We start from the raw sequence: 24,801 nt of genomic DNA on the forward strand, positions 1-24,801 counted from the left end.
GACTATATTGGCGTGGTGTTTACCTTTGGATAAAATGAAACCTACGAGCATGCTTCAAAACATATGATAATATCCATAACATTTTTTAATTTTTATTTTTTTATTTTTATATACGTGACATTTTATTTATGTATATGTAATCACTTTGCAGCGCCCTGACGGGGCTTCATGTTGTAATATTATAATTATTTTTTTCTATTATGATGTAAAACATGAATGCAAATAAATAAAGAATAAAGAATAACATGGCGGCCCATTAGATACAAGCTTAAAGTTGTCGTTAGGATAAGGAAGTTAATGAAATTCTCACTTACCTGAAATCCTTCAGCTTCAGATAGCAGGAAGTAAAAGCAACCAAACCAATGTGCTAATATCAGTAGAATGTGAATGAGATTGATCACCCGCCAGAAGTTGGGGTACACCGTCCTGGATTCCACCATGTAGTAACAGCTGACTGCTCTGTAAACCTGTGGACGTAATAATTATTGGTTTCGTAGATAGAGCAGTTTCAGATAGAGTTTTTTTTCGTGAAAGCAAGTGATATTTCTTTATTTTTTTTATTTTTTTATCAATATAACTCTTATAGATATTTACATAGATTCTTAACACCCTTAAGTCTTGTCGACTTGTCTAGGTCGAGCATAATAGAAGAAACTAAAATCCAAGTGTGAAGCTCGCCTGACTTAATACATACATTACACGTGTAGAAACAAACATTATTTTTTACTTTTTAGTGTTTGTGGTTTTTGAAGTCGGTTTTATTTTTCTTTTGAAATTTTTTTATTTCAAAATTTTTAGTGGCCCACTGTACTATAATATGTTATGCCAAGTTAAAACGCTACTGTTTACTAAGCTATTACACTGATCGCGAGCAATTTGCTCTTATCCATTGAGGAGTTCTGTTCTCCATCTCCGAAGATATTCATCAAATCTTCACCAAATTTATATAGGACCACCTGCAATGTAATACCCTTTTACACAATATACCCTTTTACACAAAACCTTTTAAACAAAAAAATACCCTTTTAAACAAAAAAAATCCAAATCGGTCCAGGCGTTTTTGAGTAAACATAAATAAAAAATAAAATTAAAAAATAAAAGATTCCGACGAACTGAGAGCCTCCTCCTTTTTTGAAGTCGGTTAACAAAGACAAAGTGCGCTCATAAGTATAGATTTCAACCTCAGAGCAACCTTGCCTACACTGCAATGATTATTACGGATTTTTACACGACATAATATGTACACCTGTAGACGTTGAAGTGCGAGAACCCAACGTAATTACTCATATGAATATTCATGACAAGCTCAAGATATTTAGAGCTCTGAAGCAGCATCACATGAATTAATTGATGTAAATTTAGTACATTAATTGATATGGGCGTGGAATTTGGTTTATTGTCTTCGTCGTTATTGCTAAAATGTACAACTACGTCTTAATAAAATAATAATTATAATATATTCCCAAGAAATGTATTTATCTGTCTGTTTGCTAAAAGATGGCAGGTACAAATAATTTAAATTGCCATTTTCTAAACAATCAAACGAATCATATATCACAATTTCCGAAAGTGCCAACTACTTTGAAAGCTTTCAAATCATAATCAAGCCAACTGAGCTTTCATCGAAAATTCAATATTAGAAACAGAAAAGATTTGATTATTTGTTTGTTAACTCAAAAACTACTGAACCGATTTTAAAAATTATTTAACCTTAGAGATCCAAATTAGAGATCTCTACGAAAATTTTACTGTCTCATAATAAGACTTTTGAAAAAAACTTATAAATGAACAAAATACCAAAACCAAATTTATTGAAAGCATTTAATATCTTCATTTGCTAGATATACCTATTAAAATTACAACTCATCAAGGAAGGCTTAACTTTACGAGCTAAAATTTTATACGATACTTGAACGAATAAAAACTTTGACTATAAATATCACGAAGCGTTTTTGTTATAGAAATTGCTGCAAAGAAACTAATGGTAAACTGAGGAGCTGGCAAACAGAACGGTGTAAGTAGTTAGGTACACTTCTGATCAATTTTTTTTTAATATTTGATCTGAACGTTTTTGGTCCACTAAATACAAATCTAAACTTATTTCCAAGCAAAAGAGCCTAAACCTGTACTGAAATTGAGTTCAAAGTTCATGATTTTGTTCATTGAATACAAATTCGCACTCATTTCCAAGCAAAACGGCTTAAAACTATGCTAAAGTTGCGTGATTTTGATCAATAACGCTATAATTACAGTAAGGTTTCAATAGCTTTCATTCAGTTTTCGTTCTTACTGTAAAATTTTATCTCATGCAATTAAAACGTTTTGTTTACCAGTTCCTTAAATATAAAAAGAAAAAGTATTCCTTAATTATATTAAAGTGGTTTAGTTACCTTAAGAAATCTTGGGAAACGTATGATAGGGTTGGTTCCAATCTTCAGCTGCAGGAGGTCCAGAGGTGTTAACGATGCAATGTCCAGGAGAAAAGCTCTTGACCTTAGGTAATGTTTGGCAAGTTTCTTGGAATCATAAACCTGAGGATATAAAAACATTGAAAAAAATTGGTTGTGTGTAAAGTCGGTTTACTGACGATAGTTGAACGTGACAACAAAGGCCGATTGTGCTTCTTTGTCGCTCGTTCCGCGCTCTCGCTTGTACTTCAAGCCTTACATGAAACGCCTCAGAGCGAGGTAACGCCGCATGAGTCATGTTTTTTCGTGCGTGCAGCCGGCTCTATCGAATTATAAGACGTTGTCACGTCAAAAGGGACGAATCATAAGATTCATGATACATGTTTGTGTGAACACGGTTTTACAGTGGCAAGCGCCTAAAACTGCCCCAAAGGCCAGTGCCAGGTATTATTAAGTGTTCTATTCTAGATTCTAGTGGTTATACCGAGAATTCAAAAATCATGAAACTACTCAAGTAGTTCTACATTGCCATATTTAGGGGAGGTAGAGGAGTTAATTACAAACATTCAGCTTTTTTAAAATATCACCTATTTTGAGTGGTGAATGAATAAGCATAATATTATGGCAAAACCCATGTTTTTTATCGGAGTTAGCTCGAGTCGTTTTGAAACAGCTTAGTTTCATTAGTTAGTGAGCATTTTCAAATACCTCAAATGTTTCCACGCCCGTTCGGATCACGTATTTTTTTATGGTAATAAACTCTTCAGATCAGCTTACCATGAGCCCTTGTTCTAAGTATCCAGTCCGAAGTTGTACTACGAGATCCAATGCAAACACCACATCTCCAATACCATCACAAGTCAACCAGAAGTAGTGGCACATGATCTGTGGATAGGACAAATAATATTGGTTTATCTCCATAGAGGCAAAGAACGAACATTTTAAATAGACAAAATATAAAACAAAAATATTTAATATATTTATTAAAACAAAAAATATATATTATTTAAAGATCATAAAATACCGGGCATTTCGGGAAATAAAATCAACTAAAAGTTAAATTTGATTTTGTTTTTTTGAAGAACTTAATGCTACGTACCCACTAGCAATAACTTGCAGAAATCTGATCTTGCAAGTGACTTGCACTGTGTAAATATCTACGACAAGTCAATTTCTGCAAGTTTTTCCATTGGAAATCAAATTCCGCAAATTATTGCAGAATGACATATACTTATAGAAGTTTTATCCCTAGTGGATATATGTAGTTAATTTTAAAGATTTAACTTTGACTTATAAAAATGTCTAGATTTAACTATTTGTAATAAGGTGACGTAAATATAAAAACATGTTGGTATTTGATATAAAAACGCGATAGATATATCTCGTGAAAACGGAAAGCTTTGGTTTTTGTGGTTAGTGGAAATTCCTTTGATAAAGTCCTGACCGGAAACCTGTCATCGATAAAAAATAGGTAGAACGAAGATCGCTTGGAAGATAAAAGAATCTTTTTGTACGCGGGTAAAGAAAATGAACATGGGGTAACTTTTTATCTAATCCTCAGGGCATTTCTGTACATATTTTTGTTGTTTATGATCTTTCACTGCCAAAGAGTTCTTGTAGAGTTCAGCGTTCAGTTTTATATAAATGACTTATGTTTGACCTCATCTAGGTTGGGCAACTATGATTGTATGTATGTAATTGCAAGTGTATGCAGAATGCGAATTCTGTTGACGGTTCGATCGATATCTATGTAATTTTACTGCTAAGTAGAATGTAATTTATATCCGTTTATTATATTATAGGTACTTCTTTTTTTCTTCACTACACCAACCTCTTGGCATGCAATCTACCTATCTCCTTCCTATAGGTTAACTTGGAAGGATCATTAGTAGTGATAAAACCGCCTTGATCATAACTTTATAAATATTCTGTGATGAATTTGAGTATTTTATATTTTATTGTGGGATAAACTGTCATAGCCTAGTTGCTAAAACCTCGGCCTCCTATTCAGCAGGTCAGGGGTTCGATCCCGGGCACGCACTTTTAACTTTTCGGAGTTATGTGCGTTTAAAGCAATGCAAGCGAAGGAAAACATCGTGAGAAAACCTGCATGCCTGAATTTTCCATAGTGTTTTCAAAGGTGAGTGAAGTTTGCCTATACGCACTTGGATAGCATTAGTAGACTATGGTAAAACCCTTCATATTCGGAGAGGAGACCCGTGCTTAGTAGTGAGCCTGCATGGGTTGATCATGATGATGATAATATTCAACTGTGTGTGATAAGTCGTTTTAATTTTAACTCACTTATTAAACTTGGTGTGTTCTTTCTAGTATTGGTTTGTTAAAAGATTACGTGAGCACATTCGCAAAGTGTTAGACAGCTTCTAGTAAGTGAATATAAGTGTAAGGAAGTTTATGTGATAAAAGAGGATATCCAAACATCCTTTTGACCCACGAAAAGTTACTCAATTGGATATATACGAGAAATTGGTAAATTCAATTACTAAATACTGCGTAGCGCCGCTACAAATGTGTTAACGCTACGAGGGTCTACGTTTCTTCGTAACCGGCTACATAAAGTCCACGTTTTATATTTTCCTTTCTCGTGTCATAAAACGTTGTTTTACTTTTTTTTTGATAAATTTTTGGGTGGTTTCGATCGACAATATTAATAAAGTAAACATGAAATGTTAAAATATTGGGAATTTATTTTATTAGATCAGACATTTGTAATTTTATTTTATCACTGAACGATGAAATTAGTATGTGAGTGTTAACGTGTCTGTTGAACTTGGTTTTATCTTTTCAACTTTGTTGAAATTCTATGCAAAAATTGACCCCACGACTACAGAGTACCTTTATTTATTTTTAAAGCTTTTTCTATTTAAAGTTGCTATAATATCGCATCTGGTTTTTTTAAAACCTGAATTTCTTTTGTTCGCAACGTTACATACTTTTCTTTAAAATAATAATGATTATTAGTAATAATATTATGAACAAACGCAATTCACGCTTTTCTTTAATAATTCAGCATTATATTTTCTTTGTTATTTAATTAATTTTGTGCAATTATAGTTCCAGGCGTGAGTAGTTATAATGTAAGTTAGTTTAATTGTGATATTCTCAGCGTTCATTTGTGGGAATACAGAACAATTAAGAGTACCTATATTGTTGTTCACGTCTACATGAAATGTGAACTTTGCCTCATTATTTTTAATAATAATTTACGTAAAACCTCAAAGGTGTTGAGGGCGATAAAGTAACATTTTTTTTGTCCGTGTAAAATATTCAAAATAATTCATATCTACACAAGTATGGTATACCTATCATATATCACCTATAATATTTTCTTAAATGGTCTTATTAAGTTATCATAATAATTCAGGTTAAAGTAACAATTATGATTTTTATAATATTAGGTAAAATTACCATCCATAAAATAAAAACATTTTTATTCAATGAAACTTTTACAAGTACTTTTGAATCGTCAAATGCATCTTTATATAATCACTTAGATTTTTTAACCCCTGACCCAAAAAGAGGGGTGGTATAAGTTTGACGTGTGTATGTGTGTATCTGTGTATCTGTCTGTGGCATCGTAACTCCTAAACTAATGAACGGATTTTAATTTAGTTTTTTTTTTGTTTGAAAGGTGACTTGATCGAGAGTGTTCTTAGCTATAATCCAAGAAAATCGGCTCAGCCGTTTGAAAGTTATCAGCTCTTTTCTAGTTGCTGTAAGCTTCACTTTTCGGGAGTGTTATAAATTTTTAATTTACACTTGTCGGATAAACAGTACCCTGTCACTCTTCAAGTCTTTAACTACATGCTAAAATTATGTCGATCCATTGCTACGTTGCGGCATAGACGGATAAACCAACAAATAAACACACTTTTGCATTTACAAGGGTAGTGATTATTTACTTTGTGGACCACTGCGGGGGTCAATACCACAAAAAAAAAAAACAGGGAACGGATGCCTCACTTAATGATACAGTCTCGGGTTCCCAACGAGGTCACTCCACCGCCAGAGTTTATTCATTTTTTATTCACCCCAATATCTATTTGAAAACACATTTTAGACCCGAAAAGGCCTCCAAACTCTGAGTACCTACCTAAGGAGTGTTACGGAAGTTGTTAAATCGGAGCCGAATTCGGAAACGTAGATATTAGACAATACGAGGTACCTATTACCTAACATAGCCTAAGATCTTCTCAGTGATAATTAATAGTCTACGATCAATCTACCTTAGTTTGTGTATCAACAAACCCATCACAGCAGTGTAAATAGAGCCATTGCCTTTGCGGTTTCTCAATCTGTGGTTATCGAGTCGTATGAAGCCTTCGAGCATCGTGGAGCAGAACTTACTTTGAATGTAGTTTGACGGCAAAATGTTATCCTATATCTGGAATGAGAATCCTGTTAAATGCTTTAGTTATTTAAACTATATAACTTTCACAGTAGGTACTGGTCTATACTTCACACTAATAGGTATTATAAAGGCGAAAGTCTGTGTGTATGTATACTATGTGTGTACGAGTATGTGAGTGTGTATGTTTGTTACTCCTTCACGCAAAAACTATTGAATAGATTTGGCTGAAATTTATAATGGAGATAGATAATATCCTAGATTAGCACATAGGCTACTTTTTATCCAGGAAAATCAAAGAGTTAAAAGTATAAAGAGGTAAAAGTTTAAGTTTGTTTATAGGAAGTACACTCTGGAACTACTGAACCGATTTTGAAAGTTCTTTAACCAGTTTCTACTGGTTAAAGAATTTTCAAAATCGGTTTCTGCTTTGGTTGTGGCTTTCTAGCCACATTACACCTGAGTGACATAGGCTATATTTTATTTTCAAAAAAATTAGAGATCCCTACGAAAATTGTCTGCAAATATCTCTTTAAAGTTTGTTGGGATATTCGGTTTTTTCAAAGATTAGTCCAGACCAACAAACTGACAAACAGTTAAACAAATATACTTTATTCAATTTCTTTTAAGCTTTTTAATTTGTTTAAAAAAAATATATTTATTTATTTAGATCTAACAGACATGCGCGATGTATTCTTTACAGATATTGTGGTTTAGTGCTTCCGAAGTTCTAGTAGTAACGAACTCTTTATTAAGCTGTAACAGCCAGATCCTTGAGTCATTATTTGCAGTGAACTGTTGTTAAATGTTGTTTACTATTAGAGTTCATTGACAAATTCTGTTCAAGAATGGTTCAGGATAATTAGATTAGTCGGAGCGTACAAATAGAACCATAAAATAACTACGATAAACTCACATTGATCAATACTTTATTAAGGTTTTCCCATACCATTATTTTATAGTAACAAACTGACTAGTTTTAGCTTGGTTCAGATTGGCAATGGACTTAGGTACTTATTGGGACATCAAACCTTCCTCCAAATAATTTTATTTATATTCACAATCTATTAAACCTATTATATTCAAAAATATCGAAATGTGATCGAAAATCACATTTGAATGGTCTAAAAGTTTTTTAAATGTATATGTACAGTATGTGTACCTAATATACTCAATGTTCCGGTTTGCAACTTTTTTATAGCTGCTATTTTTAAACGACTTTTATAGGTGACCGATAATGCGAATGTCGAATAAAATATAACAATTTGAGAGGATCACAAACAAAATTCATACACTATCATTGCCACAACGCTCAAAGGTTTATTGCGACTTTGAAAAAGAAACTTTCTAGACAAACAAATACCCATAAGTACATCCGAATACCTACCTCCTACATACCTAGTTTCGTAGTAAACATAATATTGGATCAATAAAAGCAGAGTAATACGTTTCTTTCTTTTCAATTAATTATTTCATTCACCTGTAGACGGCGTTTGATCAGTTTATTCAGCAAGTCTTTATTTTCTCTTTTGTCGAACTGCGGACATAAATCGTTCCACAATATATCTATACCTAATACGTACTACTTAAAAATTTACGTAGAAAAATGTATAGAAGAGAATACACGTTTTAGAAAGTAAAACGTATATTCTCTGTGAACTTACAGATGGTACTCAGAAGAAAAATGAAAGTAAAAAGTAATAGGCAGTATAATGAAGGTCTCAGTAGGGAAAACTTTCTTTTGATGAAATTGTTGATCCATGGGAAATGCCAAGTGTTTGAGTCTTAGAATTCCTTTTATATTTTTTCTAGAAACCTTTCTAGCCTTTTCTATTTTTTTGATACAGATTACATAACACGTCAAAGAAGAATAGAAATAAATCGGATATCTTTATTGTTTTCATATTCACTAATTTTTCGTATTCAAATATCGCGCTTAGTATTTAAAAAGAAGTCGTTATCATCAACAGCCAACATGTATCCACTGTTGGACGTAGTAGCGTCAACGTTGCCTATACTTCCATATCTTTCGCATCCAATCAATGCCTGCCAATTTCTGGATATCATACTATACTGTACTCCGTATGCCGAGACGGGGCCCAATTAGAAATCCTTTTACCAATCAATAAAAATATACTTAAAATACTGCTTAATAAAAATATGTAGGTACTAAATTGTTTCCCCTTTTGATCGAGTGTTTTACTTTATTCTTTGTGATATAAATTGGTAGATTTCGATTTAAATTTTGTATGATAAAATTGTAGCAATAAGAAATGTAAATTACCTGTAATTCGGGGAAGCTTTGTCTCACGATGAGGGTCCAAAGGTTGTACAGAACGCAAATGGTGATAACCCAGAGCCAGTAGAAGTAGAAATTCTCATCTGGGTTGACAACAGTACGAGGCACTCGAACTTTCCGTCGCCTCTGACGGTTGCTTGCTCTATGCTCCCCTGTTGCCCCTTCTGAACCGGTATCTTCTACCTGAAGAAAAAATATATTGAGTTACCTATCTGAGTATTTTTAAAAGTAACTTTGATTTCAATATGATGCAATTTTTATTATTTTATGTTTTTTATCCCCCAACCCAAAAAGTAGGGTGTTATAAGTTTGACGTGTGTATCTGTCTGTGGCATCATAGCTCCTAAACTTATGAACCGATTTTAATTTAGTTTTTTTGCTTGAAAGGTGGCTTGATCGAGAATGTTCTTAGAGCTATAATCCAAGAAAATCGGTTCAGCCGTTTGAAAGTTATAAGCTCTTTTCTAGTTTTCTTATTAGACCGGTTATTACTATCCGACCAATACAAATAATTAGTGTCCAGCCAAATTCTAATAAAAATGTGTCGGGGATCACAATTCGTTAATAGTGAAAAATTTGAAGCGAGCTTTATATGTTTAAGTTTTGTTTTTACTATTATTGCAATTAAGCTTTAGGATCTTTTACATTCTATAATTTTAATTAATATAATTTGAAAAATGGGGGATGTCTAAATACGTAATTAGGTAATTGCTTATAATTTGTATTGGTTCTCACTGTTTCCTGAGTCTCTGGTATTTGTCGCGTGGAAAACCGTTTAAGGAAGGAATCTTCTCTCTTCAAGGGCGGCTTCTTTTGGATCGCAGAACTCAACTGCACCGTCGTCCGTAGCTTCATCCATCGTTGGTTCGACTTTGTTCTGAATAAGGTCACCGCAACAAAATTAATCAAAACTATACTCACGAAACAGAAAGTCTAAACTTTTTCAATGTTATCGTAACTTGGCTACCTTATAAATCATTTGAAGAACTTTACTCATTGTTTGGAAAAGGGTTCACAGAAAAAGTTACAATATAAATTAAGAATTAACTTTTTGAAGAAGCCACAAATAAAAATCTTTATTCATCAATGTCTTAACAGACACCACGTCTGTGTGAGAGTAATGGATGAATAAAGTTTGTTATTCAGATTTATATCCGTTTGGTGATATATTGCATGCACCAAGCTCGATATGCTTTCAAGATTTTTCATTGCTTCATAAAATATTATTCAAAACGGTAGTTTATAAAAGTGGTAATAGATGATGTGGCTTGCAAGTAAATAAAGGTTTTATCGATACTGTCAATTATCTGTATGAAATATGAATAATCCAAAAGTATTATTTGGTCTCGCCTTGAGAATGCTTCACCAAACAGAGTATAAAGTATAGGTATAAGATTAGCAAGTGTCAGTTTGTTTTCATATTTGTTTAAGTGTAATTTATCTTTGTTTATTTTGCGTGCACAAAAATAAACACATAATATTCTACCTTTATTAACATGCGGCATTGCAGTAGTAAAACAAAATTTAAGTCCACGCAGAAAAGTATTAGTCTGTACAGTGAAATCATTGAGCTCCTAAAACGAGAGATCTAAAACTAAATACTAAATTGATTCTAAAATCAGGATCTCTAAGACTTACAAATCTATTATTAATATATACTAAATATAATAAATATGAAACGACCAGGATGCATGAAATTAAACAAACAGTAAATTAGACTTAGATTAATTTCCCAAGAGACAGTGTGAGTAGAGAAAGTAGAATTATTCATAGTAAAACTAGTTTATAGACACAATAATCACAATAAGAACACAATAACCAGTCATAAAGTACCATTCTCGAAATCCTAAACACAGAGGAAATAGCACATTAGTTTGAAATGATAAACAAACACTCAATAAATACAGTTGGACAACGATGCGGGTTACCGTTGTCTTCAATCTCATCGAACCTCTTAATTTTCCTGAGTGCCTGGTAGTATGCCATGACAGCTTGGACGTGTCTCCATTTATGGCCTGGTTTGTCTGACTTAGATCCTGGTCTCTCTGAGTCCTGGACGGACTTGTGAGAGCTTGACGAGCTCGATGCAATGATCGGTCGCCTATAAAGGGATGTCTGTGTTACACGGAGGCAGTTGTGTGGTGTCGGTGGGCAGTGGTCGCGTTGTAATGAGCTTCACACCACGAAATATCGAGAAAATTCAAAAAATACACCACAAGTTTTTAATTACCATAAAAAATTTAAGGGTGAATACAGGAAAAGTTTATTGTTTTTTATATTAAAGTCTGTTTTGTTTTTAAATGTTATGAACTAGATGATTCCCGCGATTTCGTTCGCGTGGATTTAGGTTTTTCATAATCCCGTGGGTACTTCTTGATTTTTCAGGATAAAAAGCGTATGTCCTTCCCAGGGATGAAAGCTATCTCAGTACCAAATTTCGTTAAGATGGGTTAAGCGCATGAGCCGTGAAAATTTAGCAGACAGACAAACAGACAGATAGGCCGACAGATAAACGACAGACAGACACACAATAATATATCAATAATAATAAATGTGTGGACACACTATACTTATTCTACGAATAACGAAATATCATGTCAGCGCCACGCGTCATAATATGATAATCATTTTTTTACGGTATGAAATTAAAAACTTGTGGTGTACAAATAAATAAAAAAATTGTGACGAAATCACAATTCTTAAATCGAATCTGATTTCATGTAAACTCGTTTTGATGGTATAAGTAAATTTTAACTGGACTATAATATTAATTAAAATAAAAAAAACGTGACGTGAAATTTTACTCGATAAAATACCTAGGTGCGAAACTCAACTTTTCAACTTGGTTTCAATGTAAGACGTCACGGAAATAAAAATGATCATGCAGAATATAATAATACAAAATATCAGCCTTACTAATTTAACCTTTGGGACTATTTCTATCGTACGTGATGCGCTGTAGCATAGTGTTATCCACATGAGCTGTGCAGGTCGTGTTCTAATTAATTAAAATAAATGACTATGCATAACGCACATTGACTCTTGTGAGCACCAATTACGTAACTGTTGTTCGAGAAACATTGGTACAGTTATCAAATTGTAATCGTAAAATTGTCATTTAAGCAACGATCTCCAATAACTCTTAGAAGTAGACTTTGTTGCGACTGCGACGTAAGGCTGAGATCTATAGAGCGGACTTTGACTTTGCTCGTGACTTAAGATTCAGTTAAAACGAGACAAATATATGAGTTTCACATAAATCTGTCTCGTTTTAACTCAAACTAAAGTCTGAGCAAAGTCAAAGTACGCTCTATAGATCTAAGACCGTAAAACGCTGCACTTTGTAGGCGACAGCTATGCACAGCTTTAGTAGTATAGAGTATTTGAGGTGAGCGACTACGCGCAACACTTGCTTATACGATGTTGCAACACATAGGCTGAGATTTATAGAGCATACTTTGGCTGTGCTCAGACTTACCTAAACAGTTAAAAGGAGACAGGTTTATGCCAACGATATAACGCTGTCTCGTTTTAACAATGTCTTAAGTCAACCTTAGGCTGAGATCTATAGAGCGTTCTTTGACTTTGCTCAGGCTTAAGACATTGTTAAAACGAGACAGCGTTAAACTCCTGGTATAAATCTGTCTCGTTTTAACTGAAACCAAGTCAAGTGCGCTCTATGGATTTCAACCCTAGTGTCATAAGACGCCGTCACGATTCGCGGTCGCATACTACAAAGTCTATCTTAATAGGGTATTTCATCGAGATCAAAGCTTATTGGCTACTTGAGACCTTGAAAGCTATACCAATAAAATCACGTACGTAATCGACGTTTACGTGCTTCGCTATCGATAAGCATTTGTAAAGCGATTGATGCCTTTTCCTTGGGCACTTACATATCTTCAGGGGCCTCATTAGCAGAGAATGGTGACAACTTGTTCAACAACCTATATCGGGAAAACGGACTGTTTAATTGTGCTGTATATACAGATGCTATATTGCCATAGTTTGCTCAGAATATTATCTATAAAATACAATAAACATTTTGCCTCAGATATTCTCGTATTATATTTCCCTGATATTGAATAATCGAAGGTTAGACGCACGCCTAACCTTCGATTATTCGATGTCGATGGCGGAAATTTTGCTGAATCAGTTTTATTTTTAAGAATAGGTAATGATTTTATTCAATTAATCATGTTTTATTCAACCTTATACCGGTGACTTCATCCGCGTAGACTACACAAATTTCAAACCCCTATTTTACCCTCTTAGGGGTTGAATTTCAAAAAATGCTTTCTTAATGTATGTCAATGTCAAATAAGCCTTTCAGCCAATCCGTCCTGTGCTGGATTAAGTCAGTTAGCTTTCCTTTTATATTATATTTAAATTAAATAAGAATTCGATGTGACAGAAATATAATATTTTTAAATCTTAAATAAGTATTTTATAAAAAGAACCTTACTGACTGACTGATCTATCAACGCACAGCTCAAGCCTCAAGCTACTGAACGGCATGTAGCTATGCTTTTATGATGTAGACATTCGCAAAGAAACGAAAATTCAATCCCTATGGGGGTAAAATAGGGGTTTGAAATTAGTGTAATCCACGCGGTACGTAAACTAGTCAAATTAAATAGGATTTTTTTTATTACAAGTTTAAAAACACAAATCATAATAGGTAGAGTAGAACATCCTTTGATACGATGATATACCACCATGTAATAACAATTGCACACCGATCGATCCTATTTAACTGCTTGGCCGAAAGCGATTTGCAATTCTGACGTAGCGTAACGGGGACGATGCTGACTCAGCGGGATTTTCTGAGAAATAGGAGTCTGCTAATGACAAACGTAGGGAGAGGGTACATAATATTATTATGATAAATCACTTATTTAAATTTGATAATTATAGATCATAAAATAATCTACAAAAATTATCTTATACTTTTTTTTCTAAGAATCATCATTCATGAGATATCGCGATTCTAAAGGTTGAAGGAGTTACAAGCCTGTCAGGTGGACGCTAAGCTTTAACAGGGCTCTCTCATACAATCGTAGTTCCAATTTCATTTGAAAATTAAGCAACCAAAGTCCATGAAATTTTGCAGACATATTCTAGAAACTAATATCTGTGTCTGTGGTGTTTTAGATTTTTCTAAAAATATGTCGTTTTAAAATTACAGGGGCTCCAAGATTTGTATGAAAATTTTTAAGACCGCGTAACTTTGAAACCGAATATTTTAACAGAAATCTGGAAAACCACAGACACAGATATTAGTTTCTAGAATATGTCTGCAAAATTTCATGGACTTGGGTTGCTTAGTATTCAAATGAAATTGGAACTACGATTGTATGAAACGAGTGGAAACGTGTGACGGAGAGAGCCCTCTTAATGCCCATTCAAATTGATTATGAATCGAAGCGAATATTTAAAATTTTAGTCGTAGCATAATAACATCTCCGCAACGTGGCACATGTCCTTCCCATCCTCACCTATGGTGCTGAAACGTGGTCACTGACAAATGTCTTGTTCACAAATTCAAACTTGCTCAGCGAGCTATGGAGAGGGCTATGTTAGGAGTTTCCCTGAGAGATAAAATCCGAAATGAGGAGATTCGCAGAAGAACCAAGGTGGACACTGACATAGCCCAAACTATTAGCAAGCTGAAGTGGCAGTGGGCAGGCCATGCCTGTCGTAGAGGCGATGGCCGTTGGAGCCGGAAAGTCCTTGAGTGGAGACCGCGCTTAAGCAAGCGTAGTGTGGGAGCCCTCCAGCACGATGGACCGACGATATAAAGCGGCTGGCGGGAAGTGGCTGGATGAGGAAGGCTGAGGACCGGGTGTGGTGGCGCTCTATAGGGAAGGCCTATGTCCAACAGTGAACGTCCACAGGCTGATGATGATGATGATGATGAACGTGGCACAAACAACCGCGAAAAAAAGATGCGTGTTTTATTTTGTTAGTAATTTTAAATCGATCTTTCGTGCTGTAAGTATAGTGTTACTGCACCTGATTTTCTTCTACGGTAACTAGTAGTAATTAGGCAATTAAGTCACACACCGCTCACACACGGGGGATGGTCATTATATAAATTTCCCTTCCGAGTCCAAAATGTACGGCAGGATCGTGTTCGTAATACTAATTTGGTAAGTTCTTTCTTGAGTTTTTACAGATTCCTCTTACAGCTTTGCTTTATTTTTATAACGAATCCAGTCCAAAATTACAAATTAGAACCTTGAACTCCTTTTATAGTTCAACTCATGTCTGATTTGATTGACTTATCGACATATTTGAGGTTATGATTAATCCATGGTTAATCGGTTACAGTATTAACAGAATAGGCTTCGCCGTAAATATCTCTCGTGTCAATGTCAGTAGCTGCCCTTATTACTAGAATAAAATAAATCGATAGACTGAATGGGGTTGTTCTGTAAAATATTATGTCTCAAAGCGAAAATTTTACTTCATATTACTTCTAGTGTTTGATTTATTCGTATGTTATACCTAGTACTATATGTACGTAATAATAATTCTAGGGACAGTTGAATTCGAAACAGTAGTTATGGAAAGAAATAACGACTCTGCAGTTACGGCTAACCAATTGAAATAATTTAATTTCACGATAAAACAGATGACAAAATTCACGATTAAAGAGATCATAATTTAAAATAAATAACTATGCTGGATAGAAGCAGGAATTACTTTGCGGAAATCCATATCCATAATACGCAAGGAACCACAAGCTTAACCAAAGGTTGCCTGGTGGAGATTGCTCTGAACAATAAGGCTGCCTTTGCATACAATTAATTTTAGATTTTAGTTTATTTGTTTTGTCTTGGTTATTTCATGTATTGTATACAATAAAGTTTTCTATCTATCTAACTATTTGTTTTAATTCGCTATAATCCTCTAAAACAGACAAATCTGTATGGTAGAGCGTATAGGATGCGATATGCATCACCCGGCCTTCCACTACTAAAGAAGCAAGAAAAGCAACGAATTGGAAATACACGAACTCCATAACTATTGCAGACATTAACCCGCAATTGGTGGTCTACATCTCCTGAGGGTGCTGCGGTATCAGAGCGAAACGTACATTAAGTGTTCTACAAGATTCGTGTGGTGTTGTGTTGGTGGTTGGTTGGTTGTATTGCTTGATTTTCCTGCTTCTTTAGTAGTGGGAGGGTGGGCGGTGCACATCGCATCCTGCACGTTGTACCTCACCAACAGATTTGCCTGTGTGATTAATGTAACTACTGTTTATGCACCAGTAAAACAAAGCTAATTACGTTGCCACACCTGGCTGAAATTCGAATTCTAATTCTAGATTCAATTTTGCTAAAAGCTTGTTTGATTCCTGTATTCAAAGTCTATACAGACTATTGTTTGTTTTGCTTCTGTATTGACCATACAAATACTGGTAGGTTCAGATATTCGGAACATACACGGTATATTCTAGGATATTGGCTACAATACCTTCCTACACTTCCATTTGGTCAACCAGTTTGCACCTTTTAACAGGGCTCTCTCCGTCACTCGCTTCATACAGACGCGAGACCCCTCTTAATGAATTGAACATGATAAGTTTGACAGGTAACGGAGTTACCTGTCAAACTTATCGTGTGCAACTTATCGGCGGAGTGGCCGATGTTGTTTTTTTAGGGTTTCGTGTCCAAAGGGTAAAAACGGAGCCCTTTTAATATAATTTCTGCTGTCTGTCTATATACGTATCTGTCTATCTGTCTGTTTGTCTGTCTGCCTGTCTGTCTGTCTGTCTGCATCTATGTCTGTCTGTCCATCCGTCCGTCCGTCCGTCGCTCCCCCCGTCCGTCCGTACGTCCGTCCGTCCGCCTGTCTGTCTGAAATTTTGGTAGTTGGTGTACAACTTTGATCCAAACCGAATATCGAACTAGAAATTTAATTAAATTATTTGTCAGAATTTGAAAACACTCCTATTGATCTTTTTGTGATATTTATGGCTAAAGACGTGAATGAACCGGCACCGTGAATTAAAGAAACCTTACAAATGGCATTTTTCCCCTCTATTGAACTATGTAGTAGGTATATACGTTATGTAAGCATAATACTGATTGGAAAAAGGTAATATGTTACTGTTTCTGCTCGTTCAATAAACAATATCTTTCCTGAAAGTTTCCTTCTAGGAATAATAGGTACTTTGAAGGTTAAATTGTTTCACTTGATCTTACCTACAGGCTGTTTTACTTTTGTATGATACAAATTGGTCGATCTGTTAGAATTTATCATTTTATTTCAATTATATTAAAGCTAATTGCAAATCTCATAGAAATTAGTAAAGATCAATTTAGTATCTCTTCCAACAAGGCTATGCGGTAAACTTATTTCAAGTTAAACAACGTTATAACTTTAAGCACCGCTCCTATTAAATTAACGAGCACTCCGCGAATTTCCATTACCCTTTTGATCTCTTCCAAATCTCGTTTGCATAGTGATGCTTAAATAAAACAAATCATGGTGTTCTAATTTTAGAAACAAAAACTTTGTATCTTGTAAATTATTTTTATATAATTTGTCGCCCTTTTACTTTATTGAGGGCTAGGTGTGCTCTGAAAAGCTGTGTTGAACGTCAATCGTCTATGTGTCGATGAATGATTTGCTTTTTTATTTTTAACCCCCACACCCAAAAAGCGGGATTGTTATAAGTTTGACGTGTATATCTGTATATCTATCTGTCTGTGGCATCGTAGCTCCTAAACTAATGAACCGATTTTAATTTAGTTTTTTTTTTGTTTGAAAGGTGGCTTGAACGAGAGTGTTCTTAGCTATAATTCAAGAAAATCGGTTCAGCCGTTTGAAAGTTATCAGCTCTTTTCTAGTTACTGTAACCTTCACTCTTCGGGGGTGTTATAAATTTTTAATTTACACTTGTTTTAATACATCTCTTCATTCTTCAGCTATATTTCGATTATTTCTATAATATTAAACAATGCACCTACTAGCTCTTGTTGAGATTTTCGTTCATTGGTTTAGGAACAAGCCTATTTTTTACCTACATTATGGGTTTATTTTGTAATTTTCATTTGTTTGTGTGTATAAAGAAGTAAACTCGTTTAAAATAATTGTTACTGGAGGCGAATGCGAAGGCGAATGCGAAAATTATCGTCTGCCGAGAGCACAAGCTTGTTTGTCACAGCGCTCAATTCGTCCATATGTTACACCCGGTTTCCTCTCGCATTTCGGCTAAACAACATGTGACGCGGAACGATAGGCGTTAATAAAATTGTAATGGAAGCATTGAGTTACCAGAGAGTTCTGAGTATCAAATAGGAAGTTAAATTCGATCGCAATAGTTCCAATTCGCAAATTCTGCACAGTTGCGAAAATTACCACTGACAGGGAATGATAGAAATAGCTGATGCATGAGAAACTGAAACTTTGCCTGGACCACAATCGTTAGCGATGAAGAAACGACCAGAGAGACAGAAAGAGCAAAAAAGCATTGATAGTTTCATTGCTAGAACCAAACACGCTTTGTAATTATGTAGGTTTAAGTTGAGTTAATTGTGATCAATATGGCAATATGGAACCAGTTTTAGAAGAGGCATTATAAAATGTCATATCGGCCCATCCCAAATCGATTAGATAATCGATTTAGATGATTGTTAGTCAGATATACACCTATATGTTTACATCTAATACACAAGACTTTGCAGAAACTTGAAGAAATTGTGTAGGTGCCTAAATGTGTATATTAAAAAGTGTTTTAATACAACCTATGTCCACAAAACTGTAACTATGTGTAGACGTATACAAAAAATATTATGACTTTGAGTTTTGAAAGCATTAGGTATATTTCGATGTTCGAAAGTATACAATCCAAGCTTTGCTAACTTGAATTTTATTTTATATCTGGTATTAGACTAGGTAGGTAGTTCTAGTGTGCATGATTTTTATTAGATCAGAAAATATAGCTAAGAGTGAGCTATTCAAACCCTATTTCAGAGTTTTATGCACTGTATTATCTTATGTGCGCCAATACCTACAAAATACGTTGGAGACTCATCAAATCCTATAAAAATAAGCAGGAAAGTAGGTACAAGCATCTCATTGTTCCTTGAAGAAGATCAGCGAAGTGCATAATATTATACATATACACTATGTATATTCGCATCTATTGTTCAGTTTTAGGGAGAGGGTACTATAATCACATAAAATTATAATACTTACCTTCAACAAAGAAAATGATTTCCGTAAATTCAGTTCTTTCAAATGCAAAACTGTAGTTGGAATATTCATTGCTCTTAACATGCAAATTATCTCTTTTTAGAACCACAGAAATACCGAAAACAGAAATTATCTCTTACTTTTTAAAATCTTTACAAATCTAGATCATTTACAATTATTTAATTATCATCTTAGTTATATTATAAAACATCTTGATATTGAAAATGATAGGTCGTACTATAAATACTTGGTGTAATTCTATGTACCTTCTAAAAATAATAGTAAGTATAGTATTATAATTCATGATTTTAATTTTTGCTTATCTTTCAATTAGACCGCGATTACACCTGTAAGTTTTACTCACGTAAGTAGCTTACGTAATTAAATTACAACTTTACAAATGTAAACACTTTTTAAGGAAATTTTCGTTAAGAAATTTGTTGTAAATGAATTACGTAAGCTATTTACGCGAGTAAAACTTATCGGTGTAATCGCGGGCCTAGGTATGACGATTAGGAGTAAGTTGAAAGTTCTATTAGGTTAGGTACTTGTTTTATTTACAAGAGCTTACCTTTGTCCAGGGCTTTTGCTTTCATTGCTTGTTGCATTGTTACTAGAGTCATCGTCTTCTTCCCTGGAGGTAGCCGCCGACAAACCTCTTGAGGATCCTGCGTTGGGATCACTGCCATCGTTTTCATCCCCGTCTGGTGTTCTAGTAGTGCCTTCTTCTGCCTGAAACAAATAAGGAAATCTTTATCGTAGTCGTATAACTTAAAATGTACTGGTAGATTTTACGACTGCTTACGATATTACGTTACGTTGTACGTTTTTGTCTATCATCTTCTCTTAACAGGGCTCTCTCCGTCACTTACTCCATACAATCGTAGTTCGAATATTATGCAACCAAAGTCTATTGCAGACATATTATTCTAGAAACTAATATCTGTGCCTGAGGTGTTTTAGATTTTTCTAAAAATATGTAGTTTTAAAATTACAGGGGCTCAAAGATTTGTATGTGAATTTTTGAGACCGCGTAACTTTAAAACCGAATATTTTAACAGAAATCTGGAAAACCACAGGCATAGATATTAGTTTCTAGAATATGTCTGCAAAATTTCATGGACTTTGGTTGCTTAGTATTCAAATGAAATTGGAACTAAGTTTGTATGGAGCGAGTGACGGAGAGACCCCTCTTAAAAATAGTACATAGAGAAATTAACAAAATGATTGAGAACCTACTCTTGTAAACTTTCTTTTGAAATGCAAAAGGTATTCAAATTATTCTGTTTACAAATCACAAAAATATAAAAAGCATGACTGCCTTGACCAAAACGAATTAAAAGGTAAAAAAATTCTATATATACAGGGTGTTTGGTGATAAGCATATGATGTCGACACGTACCCATGCTACTTTGATCTGATAAATACAATGCTGAAGTACAATGACGAAATAAAATTATAAAAATTTCCATACAAAATTTTAAAAAAAAATTATGTCAAAATTTTCATGACTATAACGTGCCCTACCTCACTGAGATCGTTGGTCATCTTTAGATAGGCCAAGGCCAACGATCTCAGTGAGTTAGGGCACGTTAGGGCCATGAAAACTTGGACATAAAAAAATTAAAATTTTGAATGGAAATTTTTATAATTTTATTTCGTCATTTTACTTCAGCACTGTATTTATCAGATCAAAGTAGCATGGGTACGTGTCGTCAGTATACTAATTACCTACCAAACACCCTGTATAATGACTCTAACGATATGTTCTCATACATATCCAAATCTCTTCAGGCATCATCATCATTATTTACAAAGTTATGGTGGGTTAAAACAACTCAGATACATCCATTGCGTTAATAAGTAAACATATACACTCCTTTTGTGATACTTGTTGGCGTGACTTGCTTACCTGTATTCTTATAAGTGGGATTCGTTCTTCCATGTTACAAGAAAACATTGCGTGTTTAATATATTATGTAGTTAATGGGAACGGTCGTAATTCTTTCTCGTTTATTTTGTTTTTACACTTTACAGGACTTTACAGTATCATATGAATGACATTAAAAATTGAGCTGATGTTAGATATGATCGAAAGGGTTATAAGTAGGCTGTAGCGTTAATACGGCTCGGAAAATATCAATTTTAGTAATTATTATGAATATAATCCTAGATATAATACCTACACCTAAATACCTATCTAAATAGGGTAAGCAATAAAATTATACCTACTTGTCTTCAATACAGGGACCGATTCGACTTCGAACCGGGGACTCAATCGAGACCGATTTTTAACAACAAAAAAAGACCACTGTTATTTCATAGTTTTAACTTCTGTTGGTATTCCCCACTGACTGTAATTTTTTTAAAGTTTTTTTAAATACCAGCTTTAAGGAAACGCTGGATCTCTTCAAATAATTTACGCGTAGGCAACTATTTTCATTAAAAATTCTCTCAAGTTTTGTTTCATTTCATATTCATCACAATTCCCAGTAAAACTGTCACAACGGAAATATTGCAATATTTTTTGCCTCCACCGGGACGGGAAGCTGGGATTCCACGTAATCCAATTCGATATCTCGTTTGAAGTTAAATGGCCTTTGCTATGTTCCGACGTGTTGACAGATTTCAAACCGTCATTCATTTCGGTTAAAACACGTGCATTTTATGGATTTTTCGTATTATTTTAACAAGCTCCGATGCAGCAGCCCAAACACAATCAGTGCGGCAGCAATTTCTCGCGGTTTATTAACCGACTTGAAAAAGAGGTTAGTATTCGACCCGTATGTATGTATTTATTTATGTCCACGATTATCTCAAAGACGTCTGTCTGATGAACAAATTTTGATTATTTATTCACTATGTAGTTTACATATTAATTTAAGGAAAGTTTAAGTCTATCATTCTTATAAACGAAATAATACGCATAAATGTACACTTAATAATATGCCACCAATTTTTTTTTTTTTTTAATAAAAATAGCGAGCAATTTTTCAAACCTAGTGCCTGACTTTGGAAAAATGTTTTTTAGCTCCGTGCACTACGGTTTAGAAATTAGAAATTCTCATGCCAGGAAAAAGAAGGCTATAATTTTCTTCTAGAGCTCTTTGTAAGATTTCTCACTCTGCCTCGTTTCATACTAAATGTCGTCAGTCATGTCATATTAGCTAGTTTGAAAAACTACAAAACCTCTGGATGCTTTGTACAATCGCTGCAAAACGGCAGAACATTTTTAAAGACGACGTTGAGACTTTGAGACATGAGAAGCAATTGTTTTGTTTGACGATAAGTACCTATTAGGTACACAAAACCAGTAATTTGTTAAAGTTTTACAAGTATTATATTTGTATCTTTAATTTTAGAAAACTGCCTTCAAAGGAAATTATTAGTACTACTTGTAAGAAGGGTACATTTTTTTATTATATTAAAGATCGAGTGAGCAAGATCCGAGTCGAGCTCGGTGGTATCTTTTTGGGGAATTCTAAGCTTTATTTAATACTCAAAGGATTTTGTACGCACTTATGGTCTAAGTAGCTCAGGTTACGTTTTATCTTCGACTTATCTAACGTTAACGGGGCTCTCTCCGTCACTTACTCCATACAATCATAGTCCCAATTTCATTTGAATATTAAGCAACCAAAGTCCATAAAATTTTGTAGACATATTCTAGAAACTATTATCTGTGCCTGTGGTGTTTTAGATTTTTCTAAAAATATGTAGTTTTAAAATTACACGGGCTCAAAGATTTGTATGTGAATTTTTAAGACCGCTTGACTTTGAAACCGAATATTGTAACTGAAATCTGGAAAACCACAGGCATACTGATATTACTTTCCGGAACGTTTCTACAAAATTCCATTCAGTATGATTGGTTAGTATTCCAATGAGAGACGAACTACGTTTGTATGGAGCGAGTGACGGAGAGACCCCTCTTAAATTTTTATATTTATTTTCTCTATGTATAATGCCAGTTGGCAGGCATTTTATGTGTTGTGTGTGTAGAACTGTCTGAGGGATTTCGGGATTGTCTTGTATTATTTTTAACCCCCGACCCAAAAAGAGGGGTGTTATAAGTTTGACGTGTGTATCTGTGTATCTGTGTGTCTGTGTATCTGTGTGTCTGTGTATCTGTGTATCTGTGTATCTGTGTATCTGTGTATCTGTGTATCTGTCTGTGGCACCGTAGCGCCTAAACTAATGAACCGATTTTAATTTAGTTTTTTTTGTTTGAAAGGTGGCTTGATCGAGAGTGTTCTTAGCTATAATCCAAGAAAATTGGTTCAGCCGTTTGAAAGTTATCAGCTCTTTTCTAGTTACTGTAACCTTCACTTGTCGGGGGTGTTATAAATTTTTAATTTACACTTGTTAGAAAAAACATCTCGTAACTAAAGCAAATTGAAAGGTTAGCATTGTGTTTGACATGATATCAATTACCACGTCTGTTCAATATGTTTTGTTCAGTACGTAATATACTATGCTGCTATATAAGTAGTAGGTAGTTACTATTTTTATTTTTATTTTACTACTTTCAAAACTACTTTTTTAATACATTATAAGATAGCTAAATTATTTTTCAAATCAAATCAAACTTTTCTTAATTTAACGCGCTTAGAATTTTTGGATATTCTACCCGAATTTCCAAAAAAATATTTCTAAGTGAGAGCTTAGTACGGTATAAAATGAACCTTCTGACACAATTTCAAGTTTTTAATTCCAGCGGTGTAAGCTGTGACAAGTATTTTTACGTAAAACTTGAATCTAGAATTCTCTTCAATGTAACTATTTTCGATCTTTTAATGATACTTTCTGACGTAGGTATATTCTAAGACAAGATGTTACAAGAAAAGACCTCATTTTCTCAAACAACGAACCTAGTTGACGCTGCGAAAGTGCAAGAAGCGGAAAATAAATCTGCCCTTGTTTCAAAGCACTCAAACATCATCAACATTTCTGAAGAAGAAACGTATTTTGAACTAGAGTTGTTTCTAATATCTTATACGTAGTATGATTGATATAAGTTGTGCCAAAGTCATTTAAGTGCCTGCATATTATATTTTACATACTATGTTATACTAGTTTATGCCCTCGACTTCGTCCGAGTGGACTAGACACAATTCAAACCCCTAATTAGAGGTGTTTTCAAAAATACTTTCTTGGCGGATGTCTACGTCATATTAGTTATCTGCATGCCAAATAGCAGGCTCCGTCCAGTAAGTAGTTTGAGTAGATAAGTAAGTTGATAGATCACTCAGTCAGTCACCTTTTCCTTTTATATATTTTATTAACCCCCGACCCAAAAAGAGGGGTGTTATAAGTTTGACGTGTGTATCTGTGTATCTCTCTCTCTGTGGCATCGTAGCTCCTCGACGAATGAACCGATTTTAATTTAGTTTTTTTTTTGTTTGAAAGCTGCCTTGATCGAGAGTGTTCTTTGATATAATCAAAGAAAATCGGTTCAGCCGTTTGAAAGTTATCAGCTCTTTTCAAGTTTTCTTATAGAGGTTTTTGTGTCAGGG

General features: G+C 34.2%; 1 protein-coding gene across 2 annotated transcripts in view; it reads right to left on the reverse strand.

Moving 5' to 3' along the window:
* Positions 1-24,801, reverse strand: part of LOC123870799 — a 250,773-nt gene that overhangs the window by 25,265 nt on the left and 200,707 nt on the right. Inside the window, exons 3-9 of one of the 2 annotated variants that reach the window (XM_045914241.1) lie at positions 19,857-20,017; positions 12,973-13,023; positions 9,812-9,953; positions 9,062-9,259; positions 3,186-3,293; positions 2,391-2,531; positions 315-467 (exon numbers count right to left, since the gene is read on the reverse strand). In XM_045914241.1, the coding sequence (XP_045770197.1) occupies positions 315-467; positions 2,391-2,531; positions 3,186-3,293; positions 9,062-9,259; positions 9,812-9,953; positions 12,973-13,023; positions 19,857-20,017 (954 nt within the window). The remainder of the gene's footprint in view (positions 1-314; positions 468-2,390; positions 2,532-3,185; positions 3,294-9,061; positions 9,260-9,811; positions 9,954-12,972; positions 13,024-19,856; positions 20,018-24,801) is intronic. The other variant, XM_045914242.1, reaches the window with a different exon arrangement.

This window comes from Maniola jurtina, chromosome 13, assembly GCF_905333055.1.
Source record: "Maniola jurtina chromosome 13, ilManJurt1.1, whole genome shotgun sequence".
NCBI lineage: Eukaryota > Metazoa > Arthropoda > Insecta > Lepidoptera > Nymphalidae > Maniola > Maniola jurtina.